The 19,428-nt window shown below is 46.7% G+C and overlaps 1 protein-coding gene across 2 annotated transcripts in view; it reads right to left on the reverse strand.

Annotated features, from left to right (window-relative positions):
* Positions 1 to 19,428, reverse strand: part of CHAT (choline O-acetyltransferase) — an 80,800-nt gene that overhangs the window by 10,261 nt on the left and 51,111 nt on the right. Inside the window, exons 5-11 of one of the 2 annotated variants that reach the window (XM_078865209.1) lie at positions 18,134 to 18,187; positions 17,018 to 17,198; positions 11,080 to 11,257; positions 9,412 to 9,581; positions 8,223 to 8,323; positions 4,540 to 4,671; positions 3,873 to 3,995 (exon numbers count right to left, since the gene is read on the reverse strand). In XM_078865209.1, the coding sequence (XP_078721335.1) occupies positions 3,873 to 3,995; positions 4,540 to 4,671; positions 8,223 to 8,323; positions 9,412 to 9,581; positions 11,080 to 11,257; positions 17,018 to 17,198; positions 18,134 to 18,187 (939 nt within the window). The remainder of the gene's footprint in view (positions 1 to 3,872; positions 3,996 to 4,539; positions 4,672 to 8,222; positions 8,324 to 9,411; positions 9,582 to 11,079; positions 11,258 to 17,017; positions 17,199 to 18,133; positions 18,188 to 19,428) is intronic. The other variant, XM_078865208.1, reaches the window with a different exon arrangement.

Here is a 19,428-nt window from a genome sequence, read left to right on the forward strand (position 1 = left end):
ATGCTGATGTCTGTGTCAGAACACTGAGCCAGTAAGGATAAGAGATGGTTTAAATGATAGGGGGCTGCCTAATCTAAAATTGGTCATGTATAAGAGAAGGCAGACTTTAATCGAGGCACATGCTGTTTATAAATACACAGATTGCCAGGAGAATTAAGGTAAGATACGTAAACTGTATACACAAGAGGTGCACTTGAAGATCAGCCATGTATAACACGAGATTAATAAATGTCGAGACATAGATACCATCTATTGCGCTTCTGTGTGACGGGACAAGTATAATAAACTCGTGTAGTAATCACCCCTTTGTCTATGCACTCTTGGACAAAGGCCTTTCCACGCTAATTCAGTCGAAGGGAGTTTCTTTTATTCTACTTCACTATGTTGTATAGTGGAGGTTTGTGAAGATATTCTTTGGGTTTTTCGGTAAAGTCACAGAGATACTGTAGGTTCAAAGAAAATAACAAAAACTAAGACGTTTCGATCGCAACACATTTGTGTTGCGATCGAAACGTTGTTAAAACCCAAAGGATATGAATTCCTGTAGTCACGAAAGCTTTAAGTCAAGATTTGTTTGTGAAGATGTAAGCCAATCACAGTGTTCAGACATAGACAAAGATCCCCCGTATAGCGGTAACAGACTGTTGGAGCAAGTGCTGTTAGCGAGCACCTATGAAGCCGGCACGGTCTTCCCAGTGCTTAGAACAATGACATCAGCAAGGGCCTCTTGATTGAAGTCTGAGTTGACCTAGGGAAGGCCCAGGACTGGGTCAGATTCTACTCACCACTTATATCGGACGTAGCCAGGATGAATGTCAGTTGTTCCCTGGATCATTCAGAGGATGATCAATCTGACAATAGTTTGGCATCTATATAGGTTCTCTACCCATATAGGACTTCTATTGCTAGAAGCATTTCTTTTTGTTTGACGAGGTGCAAGTTCTAGTAAGCTTAATTAAACATTGAATCCCATCATATCCCAAGGACAGCTGTTATTTTACCATAAAAGAGTGCAGATGCTTTCATATTCCAGATTCGGGCTAAGACACTGGCACATAATAGTCCACTATTGCATACGATGATACCATAAAGAGCCCTTCAAGTCCACTTAGCGGCACCTTTTCTTTAGTTTCATAAATTCCGAGAATATCACCATACCAGGTGTCGAACTGTCACGTCCATACAAAGTGGACCTATAAACTCTGAACTGTTTTTTAATTATTACTTTAGCAGGTAAGGCCCATTGAGCTATATCGCTCTTTTTCAGAGGCGACCTGGCCACAAATGATAGCTCAACAAAACGGCTTATCAGCGCAGCCACATACTCTAAAGTCTAAACGTGTGACGTTGATTCTAAATGTGAAGGGAAAAATCGGAGGACCCGGGGAAAATCCACAAGACCACAGGGAGAGAGCGAGAAATGCAAACTCAGAGATACAGTAGGCGTCGGGGTCGGGATCGAACCCACGACCTCCTGTATACCTGGCAAGGTAGTTAACATCTCCTAGCCACCACGGTTCATTAGGCTCTGTCAGAACTGGCCGAGCGTGGTGTCTAACGAACCGTCCGGCGCTGTGGTCAAAGCACAAACTCACCTAGGAAGATCACGAATGAAGATCGTTACGAGTTCAAAGGTTAACTCATCCCTCTGGAATAAAAAAAATGCATTGTCCTATCCTTCACCCTTCCCCTTCTCTTATATGGTTCAGTTGCGTTGGGATCATTTCTGTGAACTGCGTCGCCTGCGTGAGTGAGCTATGCAACGCGCTGTAACGAGCTCGCATTTTGTAACAATAAAAAAAATAATGCACCGTGGGCCACCACCGACACAGGAATGCCGACAGCGATGGGAACCGCCCCACGGGGTCGGTGGAGCAGGGAGACACTTTGACTGAACTATGCCCATTTGATTCCGCTCTAAACGGCGTCATAAAATGCACCAAAACAACACCAAAGTACTATTCGCTAATAAGATTGAACATTTTGGCAGCACCTTTGACAACAGGGGTGTTATTTTTCAATAGCCTTTTTCCATTTTGATTTTTCTTCTTTATTTAAAGCGATTGACTTTACCAAGCACTACACGACAAGAGAAGGATCGATTTTGCACGCCAGCCGTTTCCTTCCGCAACTCTGATGTGTGGGCGTGGGCGAGTTTTTTTTGGCGAGGAAATGTGCGGTGGAGCTGCTGAGTGTATGGTCATGCGATGTGCATGCATGCACGCATTGTGCATGTGGGTATTTATCCAGCGGAGGAGGCTGGTGAAGGACGTTGCTACTGGGCAGCAACAACGGTTGGCAGAGGAGCGACGCTCACAATGCGGAGCGCCAGGTGGATAAAATACAGGAAGCTGGTACCGTAAGGAGCACAAGTGGTCTACCAGTCATGTCAGTTAGTCAATCCATAACAACTGGGTCTGTCCTGTGACCTCCTGCCAGCGAGCCTTCAACACTTTGTGAACTCAAAGTGTACCTAGCCTGACACAAGTGATGTGGCGACATCACCGTCACATAGTGGTGAAAGGCAGTTGTTATTATTTGGTGGAACGGTGGTTGCAGTGGTTCTTGCACTGTGCTACGATCTGGGTTCAATTGCCTGCTCCGGCGAGTGATATCTGATTATGCCCTGGGTAGCCCCTTCACCAACCATCACGGAGCAGCGGAGTGAAGTCGGGTCATATCATGAAACTGTTACAATCCTCAAATGCGTTTCCGGTACCATTTTCCACAATTGCGTATCTCGTCATTGTTTGCGGTGACATTCCGAAACCAGTAAACGTTATCTCATCTGAGCGCGGTCTTGCGTGACGCGTCTTAGGAGGTGCACAAAACATGCTGTTGAATAATCTGAATATGATGAACCCACGGCCGCGCCCTCGCCTCCGCCGTCTCAACGTGGCCCTTTCCCCTTCTCCACCAGCCGTGCTCCTCGAAAGCGCAGCAGCCGCCCTCCCTCCCTCCCTCCCCCAGGCCTCCTTCGTCTCCCCTCCTCTCGCTCCAGAGCCACCCTCTCTCCCCTCCTCGTTCACGCCTCTCTCCTTTATCGCCCCCCCCCACCCACCGCCGTCTTAATCTCCTGCCTTTGTTCCAGGTCTTTATTTTAGTTCTTAGCCTTTGTAGGGGCTCTAACGGGATATCCAGCAATGGGCTACGATTTAGATGTGACGGGGCTGTTGAGTAACTGGGTTATTTCACCCCCATATACTGCTCTTGCATCAGTCGCGACAGTCAACAAATCCCACGACTGATTGACGTGGAGTGGCAGCGGATTGACAAAGGGCAAATATTTGCATTGCATTCACAATTATTATAATGCGTATATTTGTTTAGGGCGGTGATGCAGCGGTGTGAGGCACTGCAGAAGGGTCCACTCAATCTGGTTGAAATTCCCGGCCTGGCACATCAGTGGCACATGGCATCTAATCACTCTTGCTGTGCCTTCTCAGCACGCATAGCTGCTTATTAACAGCAATTAATTTTATACACTGACACAGCATCATATATTTTCCTTTGTAAGCAAATATATGAACGTTCAGAGTAGCAAAAAAAAAATCCAAAGTGTTTCCCCGCTCAGGGGTTTGAGCAGTGACGCAGTGCCTAACGCACTGCGGAGTAAACCCCACAGACCTGAGTTCGATGTCCGGCCATGGCCAGCATCAGTGGTGAGTTGCATCTGAACTGGTCCTGGACAACCGCCAACTTCGCCGACCTGCACTGACCAGGGTGGATGAACTATGCTTCAATAATCCCCACGGCTGACAAAACGGTGTGGAGCCGGCCCTTCTTCCACCGTAACCCTACGATTGTTATCATCGCCATCGACTAAGAGACACCGACCACAATGCAAGTGTGCGCGTGTGCGTGTCACCCACTTGTAGTGGGCCAGTTGCAGGGCCACCTGCACGTAGGCGTCGGGGCTCATGCGCTGCTGCTTGATGAACTCCTTCCCGTAGCCCGAAAAGCGGTCGATGAGGAGGTCGAGATTTTCCACCACCCTGCGGGCGGCACGCACGGCACGGCACGGCACTCACTCCCCTCCCTCCGTGTCCTATAGCGGTTGTGCAACCGGCTAGTGCAGCGGTGGCATTACGCACATGCATTGCGATTATTTAGATGATATTTCTGCGATACATTTTCATGTGATAAGCCACTTGGTTGAGCTATCGTGTGGCCGTGTCGCTTCTGAAACACAAGTCAATATCTCAGTGGGCTTTGTCTGGTAGGATGGGTGATGGTTTAGTGTTATCTGTATGTTTTTGGATGATTTGTTTTCCAAATCCTATACTTTGTACAACTATCGTGGTTTTTTTGTATAGTTTGTCATTTTATCGTCCTCACCCATCCCTACTGGACATCTGCGAAAGAAGAGCTTCCTAGCTGATAGGATTCCTCCGGTCTGAATATTCACATTCTGTGACCTCCTGCCAGCGGGCCTTCGTCACTTCACGTAACGGCCTCAAAGTGCACCTAGCACGGCACAAGCGCCGTGGCGACGTCGCCGGCGAAACGGCCGTCGTTTGTTTGGTGTTGTTGGCTCACGAGTCGAGGTTCCGCGCCGCGAACGCCAAGTGCTCGTGAATCTCGGGGCTGAGCTTCCAGCGCAGGCGCCGCGGGGCCGGCAGCTCGCACACCGAGTCGGCGCGCAGCAGCTTCCTCTGGGACGTGTCCTTGCTGCGCGCGCAGTGGCACACAACTTCATCAATCGCGACCGTGATTTACATACAACGGTTAAACCAAAATATATATATATAACATCGCTCACATGCTACTTATTTGCAGAATCATGTCTGTTGGCAGGCCGGTGCTCTGTTACACCTTGTGCTGCACAGTGATAGCGGCCACTGTGAGGTCCCCTTGGCTGAAGTGCATTGGAACGGTTGAGATGAGATGTGAGAACTCGGCATTTAAGCAAGCGCGTTATTAATGGCAATCCTTATCCCTATGTAGCATCGAGGTGCAACCACATCTCAAGGTGGACCTTTCGATGCATGGAACGATGGATGCATCCATTCAGCAATGAAGATTGATTCTTACTTTGACTGTATATGAACCAATTAATTATTTTCACATTTATGTAAGTTATTTGTTGTTGATATGCTAATGTTATGTACTGTATTGCAAATAAAGTGAAGAAAACTGCACACATGAGACAGAAAAAAATTGCACAAATTTGGTGTAAAAAAACAAGATCATTCTTGAATTGAATCGTGACCCTGGATCGTGACATTTCATCAGACCGCTGAGGAGTAAATCATTCTCCGCGCCTAGAAACAGATTACAAGCATCAACACACTGAGAAACTTAAAATGAGTCCATATGACTGAAAAAGAGACATCTTGTCTCACTGGGCTGTTAGCTGGTTATTTAACAATAGTAATCTATTTATTGGTCTATCTGCGACACCAGAGAATGGGACACTGAGATATGAGACATTAGGCCATGGGAGACAATGCGATAACACTTTAAATTGTAATTGTCAAGTGCTGTATGGGATTTGTGCAATAGTATCACATAGAACAACGAAGGCACGTGGATATTGCTCTATGATCTTTAACATCTACTTCCCTGTAAAAAAAAGTATCCAGTACTTTTCATCTGCAGGTATTCATGAGTGACTGGCAGAACTGACCTATCAACTCATTGTATACCAGGTACTAACTAATTTTAAGGCGGAGTTAACCCCAGGGGAGGCCCAGGCCAGGTTAACATACCAATTGTCACCGATACAAATGTTGGCACGAATGCGGAGGTTGATTTATAACAGAAAACAACTGTTCCTGCGTGTCTTCCCACTTAATTATAAACTAGTTAAGAGGTGGCCCATTGGCTCATGGGACTAATCACAGTGTTAGAGCACTGAGCGAGCACCGATGATTCCATCGGTCCCAATCCAGGTTTCAGCCGCCTGTGATTAAATCAAAACAAACATTAGCATTGACGTATAGAATATGAATAACAAATGACATAATTAGTTCTTTGTATTCTCCACAGCAACGCAGATAATTATTTTGAATTGCGTGTCATGTAATTTCGCGTCGAACTGGGACGCTAGATGGTAAGCGGAGGGCCCTGTAAGATCGGCAGGTCACCAGCATTGTCAATTTGAGCAAGCCTGACTCTGCTGATGGGACAATGAATGTCAAAACCGGTCCAGAGTTTGCTTGTTTAGAAACAACGCTGCTGAAATTACCCACTCCCCAGAAGGCCGTGCGGCTGATGAGTTGGTACGAAATGCTTGGTTTTTTGTACGTAGAGTGACGGATTACATGTAAAGGAGGATACGTTGTCTGTTTATTACTGAGTGATTCAATTAGGCTCTCATGTGTAATAAGTTAACGGTCTGAGCCCAGTCACCCGGTGATTGTTTATTACGTAAACAAGCCCCGGATACTTAAAACATCAATTCCTCCACTGGCATGCAATGAGCAATCTTTACAGTGCTCGAAAAGGTGCACCACCTAGAGTCAGATAAGAGGTCAATTGAAGTGACTTCAGACGCAGTGAACATGGCATCATATTCCCGAAGCCATTCACTCGCGCAAAATAATGCACTGGAACGTCATGCAGAGATTTCGTAAATCACAAAGAATGCCACCGTAAGAGTTCAGTGAGCACGCCACAATAAATAAAACATCTGCTCTCAAATCTTGGACGCAGAACAAAAGGCACGTGCGCGCTGAAGAACAAAACCCCGCCTGCCTCCGCGCGCCCACTCCGAGCTAACAACAAACGCGCTCATCGATCTCCAGCTTTAATGTTTACAACTGCAGCATCCGAGAGGTTAAAAGGTCAGAGGAGCAGATGGTTTGGCCCAAGGGATGGCTCCTGGTTCCCCTTTGACCAGGCTCTGCCTTGTGTTTTCCCCAGTTTTTAGGTAAATGGCACAGGTGGTCCAACATCTCATGGGATCCTGGGGCTGATTATATGAATGCATATGTTGTTGTAGGAAATTAATGATTATTGACCACCAGCAATCAGATGGATTTCCACGCATCAGGGTCTGGTTTATTTCAACAATCAATAATGTTTGTCTTAAATTTTGATTTAAAGCTTTCGTGACTGCAGGGATTCATCTGCTTGGTTCTTTCGGTAAAGTCACGTAGAAGGGAAATAATAAAAAAAAATTAAATAAAACATAATAAAATACAATTCTCACGACGTTTCGGCCACAACGCAAGCAGCCGTCCTCAGGTGAAGAACAGGCCTGTTGGAAAGACAGCGTCTGAATGAGCACCACCACGCTTGGAAGCGTATATTTAAGCTGGGTTATAGGGGGAAGGGGCGCCTTGACAAAGTAATTTGCATATCAAGAGGAATTTAGCATATTTATGGAAAATACAGATGTGGGATTAGTCACTACTTGTGACTAATCGCTGCTGCAGCTCCTTACTATTAAAATTCCTTCCCTTTATTACTGCTAACCCTACTCCCTCCCTTTGATGCTGCTACTCCTACATAATGCACGGGCATAATATGACTTTGAGACCCCCCCCACCTCCTAGCGCAGCGGCATTGCAGGCGACTCGGGGCCCAGTTGGCCACAAGGCGGCCCCGAATCAAGATAAACAGGTAAATAATTGTACATTTTGTGGGTTTATTCTCCAGCACACCGGTGTACTGTACTAGTAACGAATTGGCATGTTTTGTTTACGTGACAAATATTACGAATTGGCTGTGTTGGGTGGTGGCGGGTTTAACGACACATTTATATTTACGCAATCAAACCTAAACACCTCTATTATAAAAGTAAATAATCTTAAGAAATTTAATTAAAAAAATATATTTCAACAATTAACCATGATTTAAAAAAAAATTTGTTACAAATGAAAAAATAATATTTCCTAAAAATACACAGCATAAAGTCTCATAGCGCTCAATATAGTAGTGCTACTGGTTTTTTTTTTACTCAACACCAGACTTTTTTGCTAACTGACATGGGCATGAAAAAAAGATGCATGATGACTTAATTTTGAGTATTGTACCTTTAAATCTCACTTTATTAATAATGTCACTGTGAGACTGTCTTCCTCGAAACCCAATACACGGGTGCAACTAAAATAAAATAAATAGTTACAGGCTACGTATTATTGTATGCTGGTTAAAAACATCCGTAGCTATTTCAGTAAAAGCGAGTCGTAGGAGGGAGAGGGGAGGGAGGGCCCACAGTCGCATCCCGCATCGCCCCCGTTTGAAAGATGTCGTTGTGCCCCTGGGCGACTCACATGTAGGAGAGCAGATGCTCCACACACTGCACAACGGCAATGCCCTCCGCCGGTGAGTGTTCGTACACCAATCCGCACGCTCCATCCCGGCCCACGATGAACTGCCCACAAAACACACGCCGGCGATGATGTTCACATGCTGCAAGCAGGTGGAAATTAATTTAAGGGTAAGTCGACCTAGTGGAGGCCCAGAACAGGCTCAGATGTCACTGTCAGCTGAGGTTGTGCACGATCATTTGTCATGTGTGCATGTATGAGAGAGCGAGCGAGAAAGCGTGAGAGGGCTGTGTGATTGAGCGGAGAGAGAGGGTGTGTAAGTGATTTTGAATGTGCCTGGAAGAAGGCACAGTCTATACGGGGGATCTTGCACTGTGGTTCTTCATGCCTGGCAAGGGTTAAGTTTGATGTTTTATTACTTTATTTTAAAATTATATACCAGTCTTTTTTTTGTTTAAAGTTGTTCAAGAGTGGAAGATCTGGGGGCCAAAACGTGTCTCAGCTTAGAACATGTGAGTCGGCGGGAAAACGACAATCATATTCTTAGTTCTTTCGGTAAAGTCGGAAAGACAGCGTCTGAATTCAGACGCTGTCTTTCCTGTTCTTCACCTGAGGACGACTGCTTGCGTTGTGGCGGAAACGTCGTGAGAATTGTATTTTATTATGTTTTATTTATATTATTTTATTATTTCCCTTCTACGTGACTTCATCGAAAGAACCAAGAAGATGAATCCCTGCAGTCACGAAAGCTTTAAATCGAAATTCAACCCATCCAGCTGTGATATAAAAACTCGTGGTGTTCCGGCTAGAAAGTCACGCACTTTCATCACAATGAAACGGAGCCCCTACTTAATCGAGGGTAGCAGGAGTTGGAGCATCGTTTGTCGGCAAAAGACAAAGACACCCCGTATAGCTTTGAACAGACTGTTGGGGAAAGTGCCGTTAGCGAGCACCTCTGAATGCCGGCACCGCACACGTGGGGGTGGGTGGCCAGCACCACGCCCCGAGTGGCGATGTTCACACTCAACGCACCAGGTACTTATTTGAGGCTGAGTCGACCTAGAGGAGGCCCGGGACCGGTTCAGATATCCGTCACTGGCGTTGGCCGTGAGCGGGAATCGAACTCGGGACGCCGGGGTTCGTAGCGCGGCGTAGCGCTAACTGCTGTGGGGGGGGGGGGGGGGGGTAGCACCTGCATGGGTTTGTCGAACCAGCGGTTGCCGCTGTTGGCGCGCGCTCCCCCTCCGTGCAGCATGTTCTCCGCCAGGGCCACGTCCGTGAGCGGGCGATTCATGGCGCCGTCCAGGCACAGGAGGAAGATGCAGCGCTCGATCGCGTCCAGCGAGTCTCGATTGGTCGAATCTGTCGGGTTTAAACAAAAAAAAACAAGAGGGGGGGGGGGGTGGGGGAGATCACTGAACTATAATAGAGAACGGCAGTGGTGTGGGGGGTTTGCCGGCGTTGTGCGACGAACCCGCTGACCCGAGTTCAATTTTGCGGCCGTGGCTAATATCCATGGTGGGTAATATCGAATTCGGTCTTCGCCTCCTCGCACTGACCAACACGGTGAAGTATGGTCAGAGTTACTGTAAAACAACTGACGCGTGTGTGGGGAGGCCTTTATCCAGCTGTTGTGGATTGACAAAGAGCCGAACATCATTCGCTTCGACTCTAACAATCAATGTGAACGATGCCATCACACCTGGCAATCGCAGTCTTCCTTTCGCCAGCTCCTGCAACTGTTGCGCAGTCAACACGTGGAGCGAGGACTGACCCCACCGTCATCCATCGCCACCCTTTAGGCCTGACCTTTGGCTGCTGACCTTTGGCTGCCACTGTGATGCCTGTCTCGATAACCTGCCATCCTACATCCAGCAGGCGCGTTGTGCCCATCGCAGCCTCCGATTTAGCAATGCTCCACTCCATTCTGAACTTCTAAGTAGCTCGCCCTATCCTTCCACGAAATCCCCGTAATCGTCCGCATGCACCGACAGTCAAAGCTCAGAAGGTTTACGCGAACACATTTTCCAATGGTGTTTGCGTACGATGCGAATAAAGTTGGACATACGTACATGCCTCTGTGTCTTTGTCTTTCTTCATGTCAGCGTTCTCTATGTATTCGATACCTGTCAACCAATACGATTTACCCGCATTCTTGTACAGGGAAATTGAGTTTTCAGGTCCATACGGCGTACAGCCGTTTCAATACGGGGCAAAAATATAAATTGTTTGTGTTTCTCCCTTGTAATGGGACTTTGTAGAATGAACGTTGAGATTTATTTGGGCACTGGGTGACCAGTAAGGTCTGAATTGGTCTGTAATACGGTAGGGCACTGACAATGGCTTGACAGGTCATGGTATTCCCTTGTGTCTGTCGCTTTGTCTCCCTGCATTGCTGCATCTCACCTGGCACAAGCGCCGGGCTGACGTCACCGACAATGAGTGTCGAACGTTGGTTCTGATTGCTGCATCTGTCTTTGTGTGTCTGCGTCTATCTCTGTCTTGCCCTGCGCCTCCGTCTGCATTTGTCTCTCTGTCTACACTCTGTAGCCGCACTCTGTATAGTGCCCCAGTTAGCGGCGAGACAGCTCTGTCGTTATATTGTCAGTGGGAGAGTTTATCATTCGAACAGGGTATATTTTTCAGATCAAAGCAACAGCGATACACTGCAATTGGGCAGTTTGTATATCTGCGTCTATCTCTGTCGTTCCCTGCGTCTCCACCTGCATCCGTTCAGAATAATGCTGAACCTCTCTAATAACACACACACACACACGTACGCAGTACTGAACGTGTACACTCATAAAAACACACACACACACGCGCACAGCAAAGGCGGTGTGGGCCGTGGCACACGAACCTCTGACCAGGCATCTGCGCGCGGCTGCCCACGTGCTGCGCCCGTCGGTGGTGAGGAGGCCGATGGGAGGAGTTGGCACCTTGTCCGCCTCGGCCAGCTTCAAGATCTTCCCCAGCTGCGTGAAGAGGTCCGTCTCGCTCAGGCGTCGGAAGTTGATGACGACGTCCAGCACGAAGAACTGCGCGAGAAATCGTGCGGGAAAGGGGGTGATGACCTTCTCTGGCTCTTTTCTTTTAGTCTCTGTTCTCTCGCTCCGTGGCTAATTCTCAGTGGCGTAGTGACGACATTGTCAACTCAGCGGGTGCGGCAATCGGCCAGGTGGAGCCCCAATACTCGATTTGTCTCGCACGGTCGCACCCAGGCGATTATCTATAGCGGCTACTCTTGCCTCATCACATCGTCGTCACGGTCTCGAACACTTCACGCTTTAGGGGCGCTCCGTCTCCACACAACGCAGCCACTACAGCTCTGCTTGTTTTACCTGGTTACCACTGTGGTGATGACAACGAAGTAGAAACAAACATGCCAAGCGCAATGTGGGAAAGCCAAACGTTATTGCTCGAATTAATTTAAAGTAAAACGTGTAAACATAAGTGATAGTAATTTAATTTAAAAAAACACATTTAAATTGCGTTTTAAATAAGTTATTTCACACTTCTTGGTTCTTTCGGTAAAGTCACGTAGAAGGGAAGTAATAAAATAATAAAAATAAAACATAATAAAACAATTCTCACGACGTTTCGGCCACAACGCAAGCAGTCGTCCTCAGGTGAAGACCAGGTCTGTCGGGGAGACAGCTGCTTGCGTTGTGGCCGAAACGTCGTGAGAATTATTTTATCATGTTTTATTTTTATTATTTTATTACTTCCCTTCTACGTAACTTTACCGAAAGAACCAAGAAGATGAACCCCTGCAGTCACGAAAGCTTTAAATCGAATTTTATTTCACACTGTTGTTGAAAACATATCTCCTGTTGGTTGTCATGGGGGCCTCAACTCGTAGTTACGCCGCTGCCAGTGTGAGATCTCCACCTCCGCCCGCAGCCAAAGCCTCGACTCCTCCACCGCGGAAACTCTCGCCCACGTAGCTCGACAGGGCTCGCGAAATGCCAAGAGTCCAGAGCACTGCGATGGCACCGCTGACTTTCTGAGTCTGAATGTGGGTTTCAGCTGCCCATGATTGAATCCGTTTTAAGTGAGCACATTGCATCAGTCCTCTTATCTCTTTATTGGCTACCTGTCAAATTCGGAGTGGATTTTAAGATACTGATATTAACCTATAAGGCTTTAAAAGGGCTCACCCCACATTACTTGCAGGAACTGATACATTTATATATTCCGTCAAAATCCTTAAGATATTTTGATCTACAACTGCTCAGCACTGCCAGGTGTAGGTTGCGCTCTTTTGACGATCGGGCTTTTGTTAATGTGGAACCCAAGCTATGGAACGCCACTTGAAATCAGGCAATCAGTGTCGCCAGACATATTTGTCTGCTTTGAAACCCCATCTTTTTAAAGTGGCCTTCCCTCTTTAGTTTGGTCGGTTGCCTCTGGTTCTGTTTTTGTTTCCTGCTTTTCATGCATTGCGATCCTAGGATGGAATGCGCATGATAGATTTGAATTATTATTAAATGCAGCGAGCTGGTTGGTCGCGGCCCAGTCTGCAATGACTGCACGATAAATCCTTGAATCACAATGTGGTTTTTCACTGAAGTCAGCACATTCCAATTCCGACATATACACATTTTGGATTTCTCTTTGCGCGATTAACACTTTTTTGCAGCACTTAAGTGTTAAACAATTTATAAATTACTTCAAACATGCTGGAATATAAGAATGTCAGTTTAACACGTAGGCTTTCGCGACCAATATTATTCATAATAAAGGTTTTTGGGTTAGATCGCGTTATTTATTAATGTGTCGCAACCCTCCACCACCCGACACGGCCAATCAGTAAAAAATGTGTCACGTTGACAAAAGACATTTGTATATGAATAACGCGATCTAACCCAAACACCTTTGTTATGAATCTAAGAATGTATTTTTTCGTGCAATGAAACCATCAGCACATTAAAAAAAAACATTTCACTTCTCACCTTGAGTATAAGAGCTGCCACCCCTGGTATTATTAGAGTCCATCATGGTAAATACCATCATGTAATCACATTGCTCCTTCTGTCAGATCACTGAGACTATTTGGCAACTGATACCCTGTCCATCGATGTCTGCTCTTTCAGTCTTCTCAGCGTCACCGCCAGTCTGGCTTTAGGTCACCCCCTGGTTCAATGACATCTGGATGCCACTGCCAGGCCCTGTCCCGGTACTCTGCTGTCCAGCACGCGTGTCCCACCCATAACCTCTTCTTTTTCCATTACATCTACAACAATGTCCTGCCACATTTTATTCCAAACCACGTGGTTGCGCTTACCCTGCAAACTGTTTGCTATAAATTAATGGCTATGAATGAATCAATTACTTACAAAAAAGCTGAGAGTCACCTGATTTGCAATGTTTCGTTTTGTTAAAAAAATACCCCGGTATGACATTACAAGCACAATGGATTTTACTTGCAAACATTGTTGAAAATAATCACATTTAAAAATATTCTCTCACGAAACAAGATTGCTTCCACATATATCGTCCCACCAACCAGCCTGCTCTCTCGCCAATATCCCTGCTCAAAGAGATGCACCTTGCATCACGGGTCAGTTACACGAGGCTAGAGGCCTGGGGAAAAGAAAGAGCTGATAGCAACGAGACATGTGCATCATCTTTGCGGGGTCGATGCAAACCCGCAACATTTGTTTCACGGAAATGTAGAAACGTTGGTCTGAATACAAAACATCCCCGCAAATGTTTGTGAATGAAGGCTTGAACGCTAATCTGCATCTGGTGCCTCCGCTGGGGCTTTTTTCTCGTAACCCAGACGAGCCAAGCATGCATCCACTGAGTCAATAGACTCGGCCATTAGGTGATTAGTTCGCTTTCATGCGGGGCCCATTACGTTGATGAGCCCCTGGTTAGGGAATGCCCACAAAGGGCTATGGGGACAATGAATCATTCATTCAATTATTTAATTAAGCGGTCGATACGATGATCAATCCATCACGCGGTCTGATAATTATAATCAATCAGAGCAAATGTAACTTGCGTATGTAACACGGTGCGATGACGTCTTGTGGGAGGATTAGGGATGCGGTACTGAAGGGAGGTTGGGAGTGGGTGGATGCGATGGTGCGGGCTACCGAGTTTTGGCAGAACAAGAGGGAGGGGGTTTTTTTGGCCAGAACGAGACCTCTTTAATCATAAAATAAAAAAATCAGGACATTGTGCGTTGTATTGCTGCCACATAGGATGTTTGTCCTGCAGTGCTCGTGTTGTATGCTTTCACCCGTAACATGAATTGTATTTAACGATACCAAAGTGCAATTGAAACCAGTCCAGGGTTTTGAAAAACTAAGCAAATTATACTACGATACATTGACGTGGAAGTCAAAACACAAATGGAAAACAACTGGTAACACTGAGACAAGTTTACCTCCAAATGCTAAGCTTCTTCATTGCGAAATTATTAATTTATTGGGTAAAAAGTTTGGATGCAGGCCGATGCTATCGTTCCCTGCAGAGACGTCAAATGAAGTGCAACTGGTCGACGCTACACGAGAGAGTCCGAGTGGAACGTGGGAACGTGGGAAGAGAGTATAGCCTCAATAGACTGTTGGGGCAAAAGCTGTTAGCGATGGGGTGGGTGACAGGCACCACGCCCGACCGCCTTTGTCTCCACAGTGGCGATGTTTGTACACACCGCACCAGGTACTTAATTGAGGCTGAGTCGACCTAGGGGCTGCCCAGGACCGGTTCAGATAATCGTCATAGGCGCAGCTCCTCACAGGAAGCGTGCTCTTCCCCCTGACACAAGCATGAGCTGAGTCATCTGCTCTTCCCGCAAAGTCAACTACACGGTGAAGCAACCACGCAACTTCCACAATCATCATCCACAGCCACTGTAGCAATGCCGAGTGACTCGATGCGTCGGTGCTCGTGAGCGATCTCCGTTCATAACGATGTGAGCCGCGTGAACTTGCTGACATCACGGTGCGTGGGTTGCGCGGGCTCTCCATGTTAGTCTGCGGAGCCCAGCGCATAAGAATGGAATATTAACCCCAACACATTCCTGCAGAGGGAGCTGGTAGGAACGTTGGGTTGCTCGGTCAATGGTCAGGGTCAACAGCGGCGTGGTGTATTCCGCAAATATGCCCGACTGTGAGGGCGGGCACAGGCCAACGTGAGGAGGTTAAACGTTGAGTTTTATAAGGGCACCACGGGGTGACCAGCCCCTCCCCACCCAGCCCCACCCCTCCCACCGCCCACCCAGCCCCACCCTCCCCACCCAGCACCTCCCCACCCTCCCCACCCAGCCCCTCCCCACCCTCCCCACCCAGCCCCTCCCCACCCAGCCCCACCCTCCCCACCCAGCCCCTCCTCATCCTCCCCTCCCCATCCAGCCCCTCCCTCCCCACCCAGCCCCTCCCTGCACGACGGACGGACACAATAATCCCCTGTGGGCTGGTGGAACCAGTGGGTTCCTGCCAGTATAATGATGTCATGACTACACTCGAGCCAGGAGCCAGAGTTTGAGCTGGATGGCAATTGTGTTCGCTACATATATATGTGAACTGCCAAATTGCAGTTGTTGCTTTGATATGCAAAACATATATCCATTTTGAATGCTAAACTCTCCCACTGACAATAGAAGGACAGAGCTGTCTCAACACCAAACTGGGGCAACGATACAGAGTGGGGCGAAAGGGAGACCATGGGGTTAGACAGAGAGACACATGCAGATGGAGGCGCAGGGCAAGACAGAGGTTGACGCAGATACACAAAAACAGATCCAGCAATCAGAACCGCCGTTCGCCACTCATTGTCAGTGACGTCGGGGGCGCTTGTGCCAGGCTAGATGCAGCAATGCAGACAAATATAAGTACATAGAGAAATACTGACAGAGAGATAAACATGGGGGAAACACAGAGGCGTATATGTATGTTGAACTTCTTTCGCACCGTATGTAGCCAACCGTGCTCATCGGAGTTGCGAGGGAAGGACAACAAACTAATCACAATAAAGCACTTCTAAAGAAATACGTTTTCAATGTAGACGTACAAGTGCATAGCTCAATGGCTTCCTAATATCGAAAGGAAGAGCGTTCCAGACGGCCGCAGAAACGCATCTGGAAACGGGCGATGTGGTGACCGACTTTGTTCGGTGGTCAGCCAAAAACCGCTGCTGCTGCGAGCATGACCGGGGTTCGCGTGATGGTTTATGCTCTTTGACGAGGTCAGCAGCAAGGTATTGTGGTTCATTTGTGGCAAGCACTTTGTGTGTGTGTGTGTGTAATAGAGCGCATGGACAAAGACACGGACATAACAAGAGAGACGCGGAGACCCAGAGAGAGAAGCAGATACAATGATACGTGGACAAGCAGTGCCGGATTATCCTAGTAGCAAAAGTAGCTACAGATGCTACGGGCTCCGCATTTTCAAGGGCCCCGCGCTAAATGCTTTCAAGCTATCAATTCCGTTTCAGTGATTCTGCACTTGCTCTATTACTATAGTTCTATACTTCCTTCAACTTTTATGAACGACTGGATGTTTAAGGTTAGCGATTTGTCGTATTATCTGGCTGTATAGCAAATGAAAAAATACAATTACTTTACTATGCAAGTAAAAATGTATTTTAATATTTGCGTGCTTTTTGTTATGCAAGGCCCCTTTATAACTCTGCCACAGGCCCTGCACTAGCTTAATCCGGCTCTGCGGACAAGGATAATGTTGTGCACCCTACACAAGTGCGCGTTCACGTGCGCGTCCACGTGCGCGCTCTGCACACGGAGTTAGCAGTGAGCGCGTGCGTGTCCGCTGGCTGCGTGGGGTCATCACGTGGTTGTTGCAGGCCACGATGATGTGCTCTGGCTCCGGCATGACGGTGCTGCGTGGCGCGACCAGGGTGTCGCGCGGGTGCCCGGCCAAGCGGTACGACGAGAAGAGGCGGTAGTACTGCTCCATGCACAGCGGGTGGCCTGAGAGCTGGCCCCGCGCAAAGTCCTGCGGCAGCGCACGCCTGCGTGTGCGTGTGTGTGCGCGAATAGGAAGCGGTGGTCGTTGTTGTTGTTTTATCAATGCACAGCGCTCTTACCTTAGCAACCCACGTTCGATTTCTGGCCACAGATAGGGTTCGAACGCATCCTGGGTCCCCTATCTAATGACCCAGCTTTTCAACTCTGGTGTTCTTGCACACGGATATGTGTTCAGTAGCTCAATGCCAGCGTGGAGGTCTGCGATCTTTGAGATGGCTTCAGAGGATATCCCTCTCGTGGCCAGACGACGTCGGCATTAGCCTTGAATGAGTAGCTGGTAAGGTGTGTGAACATAAAAAATGGGCAAACAACGGTGGTTGGGCGTGATTCTGGCCACACCAGCCCCAATGTGTTTCGTGCTGGCCTTTATATGTTCCCGCAAACGACACTTGCACCAATAGTATATATGGTTATTTGAGAGATATTTATATTGGTATAGCATTTTAAATCTACGTCCTGCATTAGGGTGTGTGTGAGCATATTTACGGGAGTGTGCGGTGTCTACGGATATTGGAGTTGACTGTGCATGGGAGTATGAATGCGAGTATGGGCAGGACAGTGGATGTATGGGTATGAGAGTATGTCTCTGTGTATATGAGCTGTGGGATTGTGAGTCTGCGTTTGTGTGTATAGGCGATACTCTGATTCGTCTTCATGAGCGGTCTTGAGCCAATTGTCGAAATTCCACATTCCAGATTAAAAAACCCACATTTCGTAATTTCGACAACAACTTGCCTACACTAAGTGATGGAGTGTCACTGGGTGGATCTTATTGATCAAGATGATGATAACAATGGTGATGATTCAACTCTGGTCAGGATTTCAACTTGATCTCATTACTGGGTGCTCTGCTGCTCCGATGACGAGCAATGTAAAACAAGACCATTTGAATCCAGCTTGGAGGTCGAGAAGAACTCACGCATCAATCACCACCTTGTAGTCCAGAATCCCTGAGATGAGCCGAGCAGCAAATCTGGACAACACACACATGGGGGCGATCCACGCCATCGTCAAGGGAACTCCTCCAATTACTGCATTGTACCTCTGTACCAGTTGGTATGAATGTTTAAATAACGAAGGGCCATCTAATAAATCTACATCAGACTCAAGCCTCCCGCAATTCGCGTGACTTCTGTGTGACCACTCCCACTGAATTCTTTCACTCGCCCTTCCCCCTGTGAAAACAGTCGCTGCTTTGCGCAGCTCAGTTCAACTCGCTACTTTCTTCTCTCTCTCTATCATCACCTCTCACCATCACCCTCTCATCCCCAAGACGTTTTATTTTCCATCGGCTTTATTGTTTGTTTGTAGTGTATCGTTGTCATATTTACAATCACATTGTACTGTTACTGTTATCGTGGTGCATGATAGTAATTAATCGTTACGTTAATCATTGACTATTACTTATTAAAGCAATGGTTAACATATACATACTCTTAGGTTTTTTCGGTAAAGTCACGTAGGCAAAAAAGAAAATAAAAAATTAATAAAAGTAAAATAATATAAATAAAATATTATTACTTTAGTAATTAGTAATTTTTTATTTAATTTTTTACCTACGTGACTTTATCGAAAAAACCTAAGAGGATGAATCCTTGCAGTCACGAAAGCTTCAAATCTAGAATTAACATATACATGTTTTAAAATATATAAAAACAACATTTAATTAAATGTAAGACATTGATTTAAAACAAAAATTAATACAAGTGTGAACTACTGTTGCTTACGTAAAATTTCACATGAATTAATGTGTTTATTTAATTACTGCAACCTTCCAGATTAATCAGCAGTGTAAATGTCAGTAGTTTCGGAATAGTAATAAACATATAGCATCTATATTTCCATCCCCTTGATGCACACATCCCCTATCCTGTAGGGATTCCTGCTACGTAGCTGTATTAAGATGGTATATAAACCCAACATGTATTGCTTAATGTAGGAGTCATGCATGCATCATGGTGTATGAGGTAACAGTGGAGTTTGCCGCAAAGCCAAAGCCATATCACCGACATGATGCAGAGGAGCTGTCCTTGGTACTGAATTCCTCAATCTGGATACATTATGCATGTATCTGTGTTTTGCATTGAAGTAAAACTCGGTTTGTAGATTTACATAAGTGTGCATGTGTTTGCTCCCAATTACATGCAGATGTGAACTCGAACGATCGTACTGTTTACAGGCCTTGGTCAATTCACTGCTGAGGATAAAGGTACA

Source organism: Lampetra fluviatilis, chromosome 20 (genome assembly GCF_964198595.1).
Source record: "Lampetra fluviatilis chromosome 20, kcLamFluv1.1, whole genome shotgun sequence".
In the NCBI taxonomy this organism is placed as follows: Eukaryota; Metazoa; Chordata; class Hyperoartia; order Petromyzontiformes; family Petromyzontidae; genus Lampetra; species Lampetra fluviatilis.